Below are 14,924 nucleotides of genomic sequence, written 5' to 3'. Positions count from 1 at the left end.
TTGAATCTGGATCTTTTTAAGGTCCATATGTTGCAGTTGGACGAAGCTTCTTTCAAGTGTCTTTCCATCTGAATGTCCTGCCATCTTTTATTTGTTGAGTAAAGTAGGTTGTTTATTCTGTAGGTTTCCCCCAGGCTGCATTTTGATGATTGCATCCCTGCGGTACAATTGAACCTGTTACTCCTTACCCCTGTATTTCCTATAAATTGTAGGTAGAGTTAGAGACCTGATCAGATTCCATTTTTAGCGGGGGAGGCAGGTGTGCAGGACTGTGTCAGAGACGTTGTGTGCTTTTATCAGAAGGCACAGGCTGTCTCTATTTTTGAGATGTTAGCATTGATGACTGTTGCCAGGATCTCTTTTTTTTTTTTTTTTTTTTTTTTGCGGTACACGGGCCTCTCACTGCCGCGGCCTCTCCCGTTGCGGAGCACAGGCTCCGGACACGCAGGCTCAGTGGCCATGGCTCACGGGCCCAGCCGCTCCACAGCATGCGGGATCTTCCCGGACCGGGGCACGAACCCGTGTCCCCTGCATCAGCAGGCGGACTCTCAACCACTGCACCACCAGGGAAGCCCTGCCAGGATCTCTTAATTCATTAGGAAATTCATGTTTTTATTATAAACATTTTATTCAGAATTATATGAACCTTGCTGGATTTTCCTCAAGAAATTGTTTTCCAGAATGATCTCCATTAGGCCACTTTAATTCATTAATCAGTTTTTCATTAAGGCACTGAATTATTTTAAATTATTTTCCATTTCCACTTTAGAAGATTTAAAAAATCTCTTCTTTTAAAACTTTGTAACAAAGGCATAGGTGTTTGAGAAAGAGGATCCACATCAAGGGGAGGGAAACTGGGATGACAAATGAGGTTCCTTCTGTGAGTGACTCAGTCAGGGTGATAACATAAACCAAAATAGAAAAGACAGGAGGAGGAACAGACCTGAGGAGGAAATGTGAGTTTATTTATCTTTGTGTGCCTAGAGCCCAGGCTGACTAGGGCCTGACTGAGTAGAAAAGTATCAAACCTATGCTGACAGAAATTTGGTTTTAATGTTTAATTTGAAGTGTATATGAAACACCTAGATGAAGGTGTTTGGTAAGTGGTTAGATATATAGGTCAGAAGCTTAGAACAAAGATTCAGGCTTCAGATGTGGCTTTAGGAATCAAGACATTAAGTGTAGGAGTGAGAACAGAAGACAAATGACAGGCTCTGGAGAACAACAGACAAGAAAGAACATCCAGAGAGGTAGAAGAATGAGGAGGGGATAGTGCCCTTAAAACCAATAAGTGAGTTTCCAGAAAGAAAGGGTCAGAAGTCATGCTGCAGATGCCCAGTGAAAGTGTGTGTACATTGGACTTGGTATGTACGTTTTCATTGCTCACTTGAGTAAAAGATTTTCAGCAGAGCAGTGATGGTGAAAACTAGATTGTACTGGGCTGAAAATTGAATGGGGAGGTGAGAAAAATGGAAATAGCAAGGAAATCCCACGTTTCCAAGAAACTTGGCCATGAAGGAAAAGGATATCACAAGTTTGAGATAAGGTTGATTTTTGAGGAAAGAAACTTGAGTATATTTATAGATTGAGGGAAGGAATAATTGAAGAGGTAGGGGAAAGAGGCCCTGTTGAAGGGGATGGAGAAGGGTGGCATTAAGAAGATGGATAAAGAGGTTGGCTTCAAACTCAGGGAGAGTAGGCCTTCTAATAAGGAGGGGAAAAGATAAGGATTCATGCAGGTGCAGGTATATTTAAGTTGGAACATATGGGAAGGTAACTTAATGTTTAAACAAAAATAATAATATTGTATGGGGTTTATAGCATATGTGAAAGTAAAATATATAAACATAAACAAGAGTAATATAAAGGCTGGAAGAGGACATACAGAAGTATACTATTATAAGTTTCTTATACTATATGCCAAGGGGTATAATATCACTTGAAGGTAGACTTGATAAGTTGAAAATATACACTACAGGGGACTTGCCTGGTGCTCCAGTGGTTAAGACTCCATGTTTCCACTGCATGGGGCACCAGTTCCATCCCTGGTGAGGGAACTAAGATCCCACATACCACATAGGAAAGAAAGAAAGAAGGAAGGAGGGAAGGAAAGAGAGAGAGAGAGAGAGAAAGAAAGAAAATATATACTAAAAACTCTAAACCAACCACTAATATAGCAAAACAAAGAGTTTACCTAATAAGCCAATAAAGGAGGTAAAATGGAATCATTTAAAAATATTCAGGGAGTTCCCTGGTGGTCCAGTGGTTAGGACTCCATGCTTTTACTGCCAAGAGCCCGGGTTCAGTTCCTCGTTGGGGAACTGAGATCCTGCAAGCTGTGTGGCACAGCCAAAAAAAATTTTTTTTCAATTAATCTGAAAGAAGGCATAAAAAGAGGAAAGGGTATTAAAGAGGAAAGGCATTTAAAAAAAAAAGGAAGACACCTGTGTTTATGGATCAGAAAAATTAATATTGTTAAAGTGTCCATACAACCCAAAGCCATCTATAGATTCAATACAATCCCCAGCAAAACTCCAATGGCATTCTTCACAGAAATAGAAAAAACAATCCGAAAATTTGTATGGCATCACAAAAGACCTCAAATAGCTGAAGCAATCCTGAAGAAAAAGAACAAATCCAGAGATATCAAATGTCCTGATTTCAAACTATACTACAAAGCTATAGTAATAAAGACAGTATGGTACAGGCATAAAAAGACACATAGACCAATGGAATAGAATAGACAGCCCAGACTTAAAGTCCCACATATACAGTCAGGTAATATTTGACAAGGGAGCCAAGAACACCCAGTGGGGAAAAGATAGTCTCTTTAAACAAATGGTGTTGGGAAAACTGGATAAACACATAAAGAACAATGAAACTGGACCCCTATTTTATACCAATCACAAAAATTAACTCAAAATGAATAAAAAACTTAAACATAAGACCTGATACCATAAAACTCCTAGAATAAAACACAGGGAGGAAGCTCCTTGACATTGGTCTTGGCAATACTCTTATGGCTAGGAAACTGAAAGAAGAAACAACAAAAGCAAAAGTCAACAAGTGAGACTATAACAAACCTAAAAGCGGGACTTCCCTGGTGGCGCAGTGGTTAAGAATCTGCCTGCCAATGCAGGGGACACAGGTTCCAGCCCTGGTCTGGGAAGATCCCACATGCCACAGAGCAACTAAGCCTGTGTGCCACAACTACTGAGCCTGCGCTCTAGAGCCCGTGAGCCACAACTACTGAGCCCACGTGCCACAACTACTGAAGCCTGTGCACCTAGAGCCTGTGCTCCGCAACAAGAGAAGCCACTGCAGTGAGAAGCCCGCGTACCCCAACGAAGAGTAGCTCCCACTCACCACAACTAGAGAAAGCCCGTGTGCAGCAACAGAGACACAATGCAGCCAAAAATAAAATAAATAATTAATTAATTATTAAAAAAACTTAAAAGCTTCTGTACAACAAAAGAAACAATTAATGAAATAAAAGGCAACCTATGTAATGGTAGAAAATTTTTGCAAACCATATACTGGATAAGGGGTTAATATCCAAAATATATAAAGAACTCATACAACTTAATAACAACAATGACAACAAAAGATACAATTTAAAAATGGACAGAGGGGGCTTCCCTGGTGGCACAGTGGTTGAGAGTCCGCCTGCGGATGCAGGGGACACGGGTTTGTGCTCCGGTCCGGGAAGATCCCACATGCTGCGGAGCGGCTGGGCCCGTGAGCCATGGCCACTGAGCCTGCACGTCTGGAGCCTGTGCTCTGCAATGGGAGAGGCCACAACAGTGAGAGGCCCATGTACCACAAAATAAATAAATAAATAAATAAATAAAATAAAATAAAATAAAAATGGACAGAGGAACTGAAAAGACATTTTTTCCAAAGAAGATATCCAAATGGCTAATGAGTACATGAAAAGATGCTCAACATCACTAATCATTAGGGAAACCAAAACCACAATGAGATATCAACTCACATCTGTTTGAATGGCTATCATCAAGAGACAAGAGATAACAAGTGTAGGCCAGGATGTGGTGAAAAGGAAACACTTATATACTGTTGGTGGGAATATAAATTGGTTCAACCACTATAGAAAACAATATGGTGTTTCCTCAAAAAATTAAAAATAGATCTACCATATGACCCAGCATTTCCACTTCTGGTATATGCCAAAAGGAAAAGAAAACAGGGTATCAAAGAGATATATGCACTCCCATGTTTACTGCAGCATTATTCACAATAGCCAAGATATGGAAACAATCTAAGTGCCCATCAATGGATGAATATGTAAAGAAGATGTGGTATATATATATATGCAATGGAATATTATTCAGCCATGAGAAAAAAGGACATCCTGCTATTTTTGACAACATGGATGGACCTTGAGAATATCATGCTAAATGAGGTAAGTCAGAGAAAGAAAGACAAGTACTGTATGATCTCACTTATATGTGGAATCTATAAAAAAGCCAAACTCGGGAATTCCCTAGTGGTCCAGTGGTTAGGATTCGGCACTTTCACTGCCGGGGCTCTGGTTCAATCCCTGGTTGGGGAACTAAGATCCTGCAAGCCTTGTGGCATGGCCAAAAAAATAATAATAATAAAATAAATTAAAAATAAAAAAGCCAAACATTAAAAAACAGAAAGTAAATGGTTGTTACCAAGGAATGGGGTGGTGAGGGGATAGGACAGATGGTGTTAAGGGTACAAACTTTCAACAAGTAGTAAATAAGCCCTAGAGAACTGACACACAGTATAGTGAATATAGATAACAGTATTGTATTATAATCATCAAACTTGCTAAGAGACTAGAACTTGATTCCAACTACTAAAAAGAAATGATCATTATGTAACATGATAAAGGTGCTAGCTATTGCTACAGTGGCAATCATATTACAAATATATCAAATTAACATGTTGTACACCTTATCTTTGCACAATGTTATATGTCAAACATATTTCAATTTTTAAAATTACATTTAGTTGCAATCCAGAGATGAGAGGAAGGATCTGGGTAAACAGCTGAGCTAAATTCTCATTGACTGTGAATTGGGCCTTTACTTTTTATTTTGTCTAGTTTTGTTTTGTGGAGCCAAGAATGACAAATGAAATTATAAATGCTTCCCAAATCCTAAATTTTATCATTAAGAAAACTTTCATAAAATCAGTGGCATGGGGTGACTTTAATTGATGAGAGGAATGTAACATTGGGTAACTAGTGAAAAGACAATCTATTCTTAGTGGATGACTGGGAAAATTAACAGTGGAAGAAATAAATTTGATATGTTGAGAAAAGAAAAGAGCAGTGGAGCCAAATAAAAACAAATAAATAGCTGGGATGTCCCTGGCAGTCCAGTAGTTAAGAATCCATGCTTCCACTGCAGGGGGCATGGGTTCAATCCCTGGTCAGGGAACTAAGATCTACATGCCACACGGTGCAGCAAAACAAAACAAAGCAAACACACACACACACACACACACACACACACACACACACACACACATAAATAGCAAGATGGTAGATTTAAATCATTAAATGTAAATGGCCTAAAAATGCCAATTAAAAAGCAGAGACTGGCAGGTTAGCTTTAAAAAGCAAGAGGGAGGGGCTTCCCTGGTGGCACAGTGGTTGAGAGTCCGCCTGCTGATGCAGGGGACGCGGGTTCATATCCCGGTCCGGGAAGATCCCACATGCCGCGGAGCGGCTAGGCTCGTGAGCCATGGCTGCTGAGCCTGCATGTCCGGAGCCTGTGCTCCACAAGGGGAGAGGCCACAACAGCGAAAGGCCCACGTACCACAAAAAAAAAAAAAAAAAAGAGCAAGAGGGAGACTGCTCTTTTTCTGAGAGAATGGAAAAAAAAAGAGGAAAAGACAAAGAAAATTATAAGTAATGAATGGGGGTCTTAGTAACAAAAATACTTAGTCTTCTTAGAAAGGAATGATATTGGATTATACACAGTGGAGATTGTATAGCTATTATATAGCAGTGGAGATGGGGATGGGTAAGAAAAAATGGGTTGAGAATTTGAAAAGAATAGAAGTTTTAAAACAACTACTAAAGGTAAATAAGCAGGTGAGTCCACATGTAACAAAGTGAAGTGCCAAACCACTGAAGATGGCTCAGGCAGTCCAGTTTGGTGCCAAAGTTCCACTTAATTGTTTTAAGTTCTAATGACTTTACTGGGCTCCACGTGAAGACTAGGCCTATCTGAACAGAATTTATAGCTGAAATTCAGCAAGATTTAAAGCAATATTAATTTGGTACATGATCATTATCCTTTTTTTCCTGGTAATTGACTTGAATGAAAAACCATACATGTAAAAGAAAATTTTAATGATCCAACTCTTCATTTCTGGAATCAAGAACCAGAAGAGCTAGTATTTAGAAGACAAGCTAGGAAAAAGTACATGACTCTTTTCCTCTAGGGCAGAAGAGCCCTCCTCAGGTCTACTGGCCCTTCCATCAGCCAGACCTAAACTTAGGACAGGATGCTTCCCTGCTAAGCCAGCCCCAGGACCCTAGCATCACTGTGGGGGTGGTGGTGGGGGGCATAAGGGCATATGGCTGAGGGTCTGTGGGACTGAGGGGTAGAGGGATGCTCTTATGAAGCCTAGTTTCCTTTGCTTTCAGCAGGTATACCCTCTGTTTTACAGAAAGTCAGCCTCTTTTGACCTAGATCCTTTAGCACATCTCTGACCCAATAGCTTCTGAGCCTCCTTTCTAAAATCTTAGGGAAAACTGGCCTTCCCACTTACCAAAGCAAATCCTCCAACTCTTGATCTCAATTCCACCTCCTCGCAACTCCTAAGGGCTTATCTGACAATTATTTATCTCACTATCTCCATCCTCTTCTATTGTCCATTCCTTTTCTTTCTTTGACTCTTCTGGCTCCTTCTTTCAGCCATCAGATGTGCTCAAGTTCACCAGTTCTTTAAAACAAACACCCCTCACCACCACCAAACATTTTTGAATTCTAACAACAACAGAAAGAACCCTCTTTAAAATGTTTATGTTTTGCTAAATTGCTTTATAGAAATGTCTAAATTCAGAAAGAGTAATGAAAAGAAAGAGAAGTTAAAATAGTTTGCACTGAAGGATCAGATTAAGGATATCCTGAGGAACCAAGAACAGAAGAAAGGATAAAGACAGGGGTCTGAGTATGTGTCCTGAGAATGGCTGGCCTTAATCGTCATCAAATCTTGTCAATTCTACTTCGAAAGTGTATCTATTGAACTCTGAATATTTTTGAATTTTTGAGTATATACTATGGGTAAAGCATTGTACCAGGTGCTATAAGAGATAAAAGGATGAAGTAGACATGGATCCTGCCCTCAATGTATTTACAGTCCAGTTTAGGGGATGCAATATACATATAAATCTGTAACACAGTGTCAAAACTTTTAAGTGTTATTAGAGAAGATCAAATAGAAATGTTATGGGAGTTTTGAGGAAGAAGGGGCCTCTTTGGACTGCGGCCAGTGAGGTTGAGGAAGAGGAAGACCATTTGTGATAATATCATGGACATGATTGCTCTTGAGTTGGGCCTTAAAAGATATGTTGTATCTGGGCAGAAAGATGTAAAATGAAAAGACATTTGACACAGAGAGAATGATGGAAAACATGACACAGAGGCAGTTATGTTTAAGGAACAATTGAGGGTTAATTCTAATGCATAGAGTAGCATTAGAAAGGGAATTGTAAGAGTTAATTTTGGCAAGTCAAGTTAGGTACAAATCATGGCTGGAGAGCAGGAGGAGTGGGGAAGACTTGAATGCCAACCAGTGGGGAATGATAGAGGTTTTTGAACAAGGCAGTTCAGAGTCATGCTTTAGGCAGTTCTGGTAGAATCTATATAAGATAGGTGTGTAGCAAGTGGGAAGGACTGGAAACAAGAATCTGTATGGGTGCTATTTGAATAGTTCAGCAGAAATGAAATGAGTTTCAAAATCCAGATTCTACTATAGGTGGTAAAAGAAGGAAAGCAAACCACACACAGAAATACGGAAAGTAAACTAAATGGGGAAAATGTATAGCTTTACTAGGATTCAAAGAAATGCAAGTTATAACTTTAAAGCATGATTTAACATCTATGTAACAAATTTTTCATCTGAGAAAATATAAAGTTGATGAGATTTGAGGGAACTGGACACAATTATACATCAGAGCAGTTTAAGACACCAACAGCAATCTGACAAAATGTAGGCAGGTCCACAGACTTCCCTAGTGGTCCAGTGGTTAAGACTCCACCCTTCCACTACAGGGGACCCGGGTTCCATCCCTGGTTGGGGAACTAAGATCTGGCATGCTGTGCAATGCAGCCAGAAAAAAATAAAATAGAATAAGAATTCAAGCCTACATTGTAAATCAACTACACTTCAATTTTTTTAAATGAAATTTTAAAAAAATTAAGCCCAGTATTAGAAGAGTCAAGAGCTGATCAACAGCTTCATGGAACCTACTCCCTAACTTGGGCAGGGCACTTTAAGGTGGATCTATACTCTGTCTTTTCTATGCCCAGCACAGTCACTGGGCTAAATATAAACCAATTATCAAACAATCTTCTAAAGGCTCCACAGAAGTTAGAAGGTTTAAGTTTAATAGAGAAAGACACAGCCCTGTGTTTAAATAGGCTTTAATCTATAGGTAGCTTGACCACTGTCTCAACAACCACTGGGCACACTAGGACACATCACTGGAAGCTGAGCCACAGCATGGCAGGTGCAAAGCAGGAGGCCCTGACGCTACCGGAAGAGGCAGAGGCTGACTAATATGCCATAACTATGACACCAAGCTTCTGGTTTTTAACAAGACAGGTCATAAATCTCAGGACACCTCCGAATCATTTTGCTACATTTTACTGTTACCTAAGCTCTTAAGGTTCTCTCTTCTGTGTGTATGGTGGAAATCTTATGTAATGATATGCCACTGCCCATCTCTTCCCAACTCCTCATTCAATGACATCCCATTGGTAGCTTGAAATAAGCCATGTTGAGAGTATTTATACTACAGGCAAATGCTACAAATCAAAGGTTGATTTATTATTTTGTCTAGATCAAGAAGCGGCAAACTGTGGTCTGTGGGCCAGTCCATCCTTGTTTTTATAAATAAAGTTTTAAGAACACAGCCATGCCCATTTGTTTAGTATCATCTGTGGCTGCGTTCCCACTAAAATGGCACAGTTGAGTAGCTGTGGCAGAGACCCTATGGCCTGAAAAGCCTAAAATATTTACTATCAGGCCCTTTACAGAAAAAGTTTGCCAACCCAGGGTCTTACTCACTAAGGCGAGCAAAAATATGAACCAATATTCATGGCAAAACTACTCTTGGAGGGCTTCCCTGGTGGCGCAGTGGTTGAGAGTCTGCCTGCCGATGCAGGGGACATGGGTTCGTGCCCCGGGCCAGGAAGATCCCACATGCCGCAGAGCGGCTGGGCCCGTGAGCCATGGCCGCTGAGCCTGCGCGTCCGGAGCCTGTGCTCCGCAACGGGAGAGGCCACAACAGTGAGAGGCCTGCGTACCGCAAAAAAAAACTACTCTTGGAGAGCCATTTCTTAAACATATACCAGCACATCACTGGGTAGAGTTCATATATAGACCTAAGCAGTCTGATTCTAGAATTCACATTAACCACTATATTGCTAAACAGAGTATGAAATATTATGTAAGCATGAAAATTTATAGAAAGCTTACTGTCAATTCATAGAAATGTGATGTATAAAATAAGTGGAAAAACAAAAATACAAAGTGGTAATGTCCACATTGATATATATCAATTTGTATCTAGATGTGAAATTCTGGAGAAGAATATAGAATTTAAAAAGTTAAGCTTGGGCTTCCCTGGTGGCGCAGTTGTTGAGAGTCCGCCTGCCGATGTAGGGGACACGGGTTCACGCCCCGGTCCGGGAAGATCCCACATGCCGTGGAGCAGCTAGGCCCGTGAGCCATGGCCGCTGAGCCTGAGCGTCTAGAGCCTATGCTCCACAACAGGAGAGGCCACAACAGTAAGAGGCCCACGTACCACCCCCCCCCAAAAAAAAGTTAAGCTTGTTTTCTCTATGAAGTCACTTAGTTAATTCCTAAAAATAAAGAGAAGAAAAGACATATCCAGGACTTCCCTGGTGGCACAGTGGTTAAGAATCTGCCTACCCATGCAGGGGACACGGGTTCGAGCCCTGGTCCGGGAACATCCCACATGCCGCGGAGCAACTAAGCCCGTGTGCCACAACTACTGAAGCCCGCGTGCCACAACCACTGAGGCCCACGCACCTAGAGCCCATGCTCCACAACAAGAGAAGCCACCACAATGAGAAGCCTGCACACCACAATGAAGAGTAGCCCCCACTCGCTGCAACTAGAGAAAGCCCACGAGTAGCAATGAAGACACCACACAGCCAAAAAAGAAAAAGAAAAAACACATATCCATATATTCCCTTTAGAAACTATCCAATATCCTCTTTTAAGCTTCTCAACGTATGACTTCCGCACTTTTTTTTTTTTTTTTTTTTTTTGGCAGTACGCGGGCCCCTCACTGCTGCGGCCTCTCCATTGCGGAGCCTGTGCTCCGTACGCACAGGCTCAGCGGCCATGGCTCACGGGCCCAGCAGCTCCGAGGCAAGTGGGATCCTGCCTGATCGGGGCACGAACCCGCATCCCCTGCATCGGCAGGTGGACCCTCAACCACTGCGCCACCAGGAAAACCCTGCACTTTTTTATAAATACCCAGACTCTTTTCCACACCGTGGAACACAGCTTCCAGCTGACCTATTTTACCCCAACAACTTCTATAGACATTACTTCTGCGATTATGACCATGACCAAATTCAGAGATTTTTCTCCTTCCTTGTCTCCTGATACACAGAACATTGTGGATTCATTGTACCTTCATTCTTGACACTTTCTTCCCTTTTGACTTTCAAGACTGTACTTTTTACCTTTCTCTATTATCTCTTTTGGTGGGTCCTTCTCCATCTTTTTAAATTTCTGATTTCTCTTTCTCCTCATCCCCAAATCTGAGTATTCCAAAAGAGCTATTTTAAAAAAATTATATGGGTAAGTTAATATCTAAGCCTCAATTTTCTAATTGAAAAAGGGGACTAAAATTAGTACCCACCTGTTGGCATGAAAATTAAATGAATTCGTTTCGTAAAGCATTCTGCACAATAGTAAGTACTCAATAAATGTTAGTTGTTGTTATTCTCATTTCTGTTCTTTTTGTTGCCGGTCCAACCAACACTGATATCGCTGAACTCGTTACTTATGGCACAGGTTTATGTAACAATTAATTACATAAAAATGTATATGTGCACTTGGTAACAGCAGGTGGCTGTGAGTCTTATTTCGACAACATAGATCATAAGCTCCTGAGAACAGGGTAAGTTTGACCTCTTCTGAGTCCACCAACCATACTAGCCAACCCTAGGCCTTAACTGAATCAATGCCAGAACACCTGTACCTCTGTTGAGTTAGGGGTTCCAATCCATCCCCAAGGCTGTGTCCTCGCTCTTCAGTCTTCCTGGTTCCCTCAGGATTTATTCCTTCTTCCTGTAAGCACAGGTAGAGTTGAGGTCAGTCATAAGGCCCTTCCAGGGGTGATAGGGATTGCGAGCAATCAAAGACCGTACATGAGGCCATGCATCAGCCCACAGAGATGTGCAGAAACTAAACTGGTGAGTTACCGTGAGCTCCAGCCCTGGGTTCTCTATGCCAATCTCCACTGTGGACAGAGCAATGCCCTCTCTTCCATTTGTTTTCTCCATCTCCTGCTCTCCTGAAAAACAAATTCAGAGCCAAGGCTGAAAGATTAGTTGTTCTATAATATGGGGCCAGATAGAACTTTTAGGGCCAGTTACCCACAGGAAAACAAAACTAAAAATATTTAGAGATTTAGTTGATTTCTTTAAGAATTGAGAAAATTGGAAACATAATTCTAAAATAATAAACAATGAAATATAGACTTCTACTTCCTATTGTGAATAGCAAAGGAAGGGGTAATAAGATAGGAAAAGAGAAATGAAGGGCAAGGGAACTGAAATGAATCAGTGGCTCACCCAGGGCTCCAGGACCCGAACTAAAAAGGACTCTCTTCAGTCCCCGTAAGGAAGGGTTAGAGGGCAACTACTCCTGTTAGCCTCCAGGTGGCCCCACTGAGCTGTGCTGAGTAAGAAGAAAACAAGGAGGCAGAGGGCTGGGAAGACCACAGCCCCCAACATACTACTGAGAAACCAAGATTAACAGACTTTCCAGTTCCTGACTATAATGTAGCATGAGAATTGTTTTTGGAGCATCTAAGAGAGTACCTAATGAGATAAATAAAAGAAACCTACATGTAGAATAATCAGTATGAATGTTAATTATCCCCAGTAAAGAAAGTTTTAAAACAAAATGAGAGAATAAAGAAACAAACACTTGAGCCTCACTATAAGCAACCTTAATAGATAAACATTCAAAGTTATAATATAGGTTCATCTGAGATTTTTTTTACTTTGTAGAAATTTTCCTTCAATTTTATGGAATTGTTTTTTGTTTTTTACTGTGATCTCTTCAACCATTTAAATATAATTTTATTCAACATACATAAACAACTTTTGTTTTTTAAATCAGGACTTTCCTGTATAGGCACAGAACTACTTGAATTTGGTCTAAATATGATCAATTAAGAAATCTGGCAAATCAGGTTCCTGCCCTCCTCCGAGACCATTACTTACTCCAGTTTGCAGGATTCCTTCTGGTGCCTCAGTGAAGGACAGAAAGAAAAACTCAGCTCCACAAGACCTTGACTCTGAAGGGATGGGCTGGAGATGAGAGAGAAGGATTTCCTGATTGGCCCATTTTGCCCTGGGCCCTCCTTTGCTGTTCCTGCCCTTCTCTGTAGAGGAGGAGTGCAACTCTCAAGTTAAATATTTATATGTTCTAAAGACTATTTTGCAGGGTCAGGTCTAAGAATTCTGCAGGAATTCCTAACAGGCACATCAGCAGGAGCGCTGCCCAGCACAGAACTAGGCACGGGGTAGTATGGAGAAGAAAAATAAGAGAAGGATCTCTGTACTCAGAAAACTTAGCATCATTTTGTACAGGAAAGACAGTTGCTAGAAAACAACAGAATGAAGGACTGTACATGATTCAATTCTAAATGACTGCTAGGAAGTCTTTTACTAATCCATTTAACAAATATTTGTTAAGTATTCACCATCACCCAGGCACAGTTCTGGGTGCTGAGGACACAAAGATGAATGGGATATTGCCTCTGCCATGAAAGAATTACAAATCAGTGAGGAAAGACGTGTGTCAAGAAAGGCTTTACAGAGTTGGTAACATTGGCCCTGAGTCTGGAAAGTTTTGAAAGGTAAGTAGGGAATCACTGATGGAGAAGGGGAAAGATATACCACCAGAGGGAGAAACTGAAACAAAGGCACAGAGGTGAAGACTTCCCTGACACACTAAGGAGGCTGTAAAAAATAGCTGAAGATGCAGACGTACTAGAGAATGGACTTGAGGACACGGGGAGGGGGAAGGGTAAGCTGGGACAAAGTGAGAGAGTGGCATGGACATATATACACTACCAAACGTAAAATAGATAGCTAGTGGGAAGCAGCCACATAGCACAGGAAGATCAGTTCGGTGCTTAGTGACCACCTAGAGGGGTGGGAGGGAGGGAGATGCAAAAGGTAGGAGATATGGGGATATATGTATATGTATAACTGATTCACTTTGTTATAAGGCAAAAACTAACACACCATTGTAAAGCAATTATACTCCAATAAAGATGTTAAAAAAATAGCTAAAGAACAGAGGCAAATTTTTGAGAAACTAATGAAGGAGGGACAAAATAAATTAAGAAATTAGTTAAGGAATGGAGGGGGGAAATGTGAATGAGACGGTGGTAGTTTATCAAGAAATAAGTCTGGAGATGTAGTCAAGTGCCAGATGGAGATGGGCTCTGTAAGCCAGGCTAAAAGTTTGGGCTTATTTGGAACCAGCTGCGGAGGCAAGAGGAGAATGGATTGGAAGGATGCACACTGGGGACAGGGAGACCAGTCAGGAGACAAAAGCAATAGTCCAGGTCAGACATGGTGAAGCTCTAACCAAAGCAGTAGATGGAGAGAAGGAAACAAATCTACAGGATGTGGTGACTAATTGGGCATAAGGGAGTAAATGAAAGGGGGAAGTTAATTCTTCAAAATTGTTCAAAATGATCTATTTTCTTCCTGCTCCTACCTGTCAGTAATACTGAGCTGTATGTTGTTCCCTAAACACTTGATGTTCCCTTGTGCCTGTTTGTGGATGCTGTTCCTTCTGCCTCCAACACCCTGCTCCTATTTACTTACCTGGAAAATTCCCACACCACCTTCAAGTCTCTGTTGCAAGGATACTCTTCAATGAAGCTTTCCATGATTCCCTCCAGATGAGACTTAAGAGCCCTTTCCCCACACCCCTACTGCAACATGCTCTTGCAGAAGACTACAGAGCATTTAGTGCTCTAAATGTTTAGTTGTCTCCCAGTAGACCATGATCTCATCAAGCACAGGCTCTTTATCTTGTTCACCACTGTATCCCCAGGCTCAAGGCCTGCCACAATATTAGGCAATCAATAAAGATCTGTAAAATAAGTGAAACAAACAAACACAGATTTCTGGCTTAGATTATTGGGTATGTAGATGATGATAACAACCACCAAAATAGGAAAACATATCTCTATTTCCCTAGCTCCATGCACACACACACACACACACACACACACATGTACACACAAACATAAAAGCCCTACCAGAGTAAATGTGTGTTATATTCTGCAACCTAGAGCAACTCATTTTGCCTCTCTGGGCCCCTTCTGTTATTCTTGCCCCGCCTAATTGCCCAATGCCATTTGACAAGATGATTAGGAAAATTAAGTAATTTAATACAGAAAA

The 14,924-nt window shown here is 41.1% G+C and overlaps 1 protein-coding gene across 1 annotated transcript in view; it reads right to left on the bottom strand.

Annotated features, from left to right (window-relative positions):
• Positions 1-14,474, bottom strand: part of SLC28A2 (solute carrier family 28 member 2) — a 42,511-nt gene extending 28,037 nt beyond the window's left edge. The window contains exons 1-4 of the mRNA XM_060168988.1: positions 14,343-14,474; positions 12,723-12,809; positions 11,694-11,785; positions 11,471-11,559 (exon numbers count right to left, since the gene is read on the bottom strand). Coding sequence (XP_060024971.1) covers positions 11,471-11,559; positions 11,694-11,774 — 170 coding nt within the window. The 5' untranslated portion in view covers positions 11,775-11,785; positions 12,723-12,809; positions 14,343-14,474. The remainder of the gene's footprint in view (positions 1-11,470; positions 11,560-11,693; positions 11,786-12,722; positions 12,810-14,342) is intronic.
• Between the last annotated feature and the right edge of the window lie 450 nt (positions 14,475-14,924).

Source organism: Lagenorhynchus albirostris, chromosome 1 (genome assembly GCF_949774975.1).
Source record: "Lagenorhynchus albirostris chromosome 1, mLagAlb1.1, whole genome shotgun sequence".
NCBI classification, from domain to species: Eukaryota; Metazoa; Chordata; class Mammalia; order Artiodactyla; family Delphinidae; genus Lagenorhynchus; species Lagenorhynchus albirostris.
The sequence above is the reverse complement of the archived record's forward strand: the minus strand, read 5'-3'. Positions and strand labels throughout refer to the sequence as shown.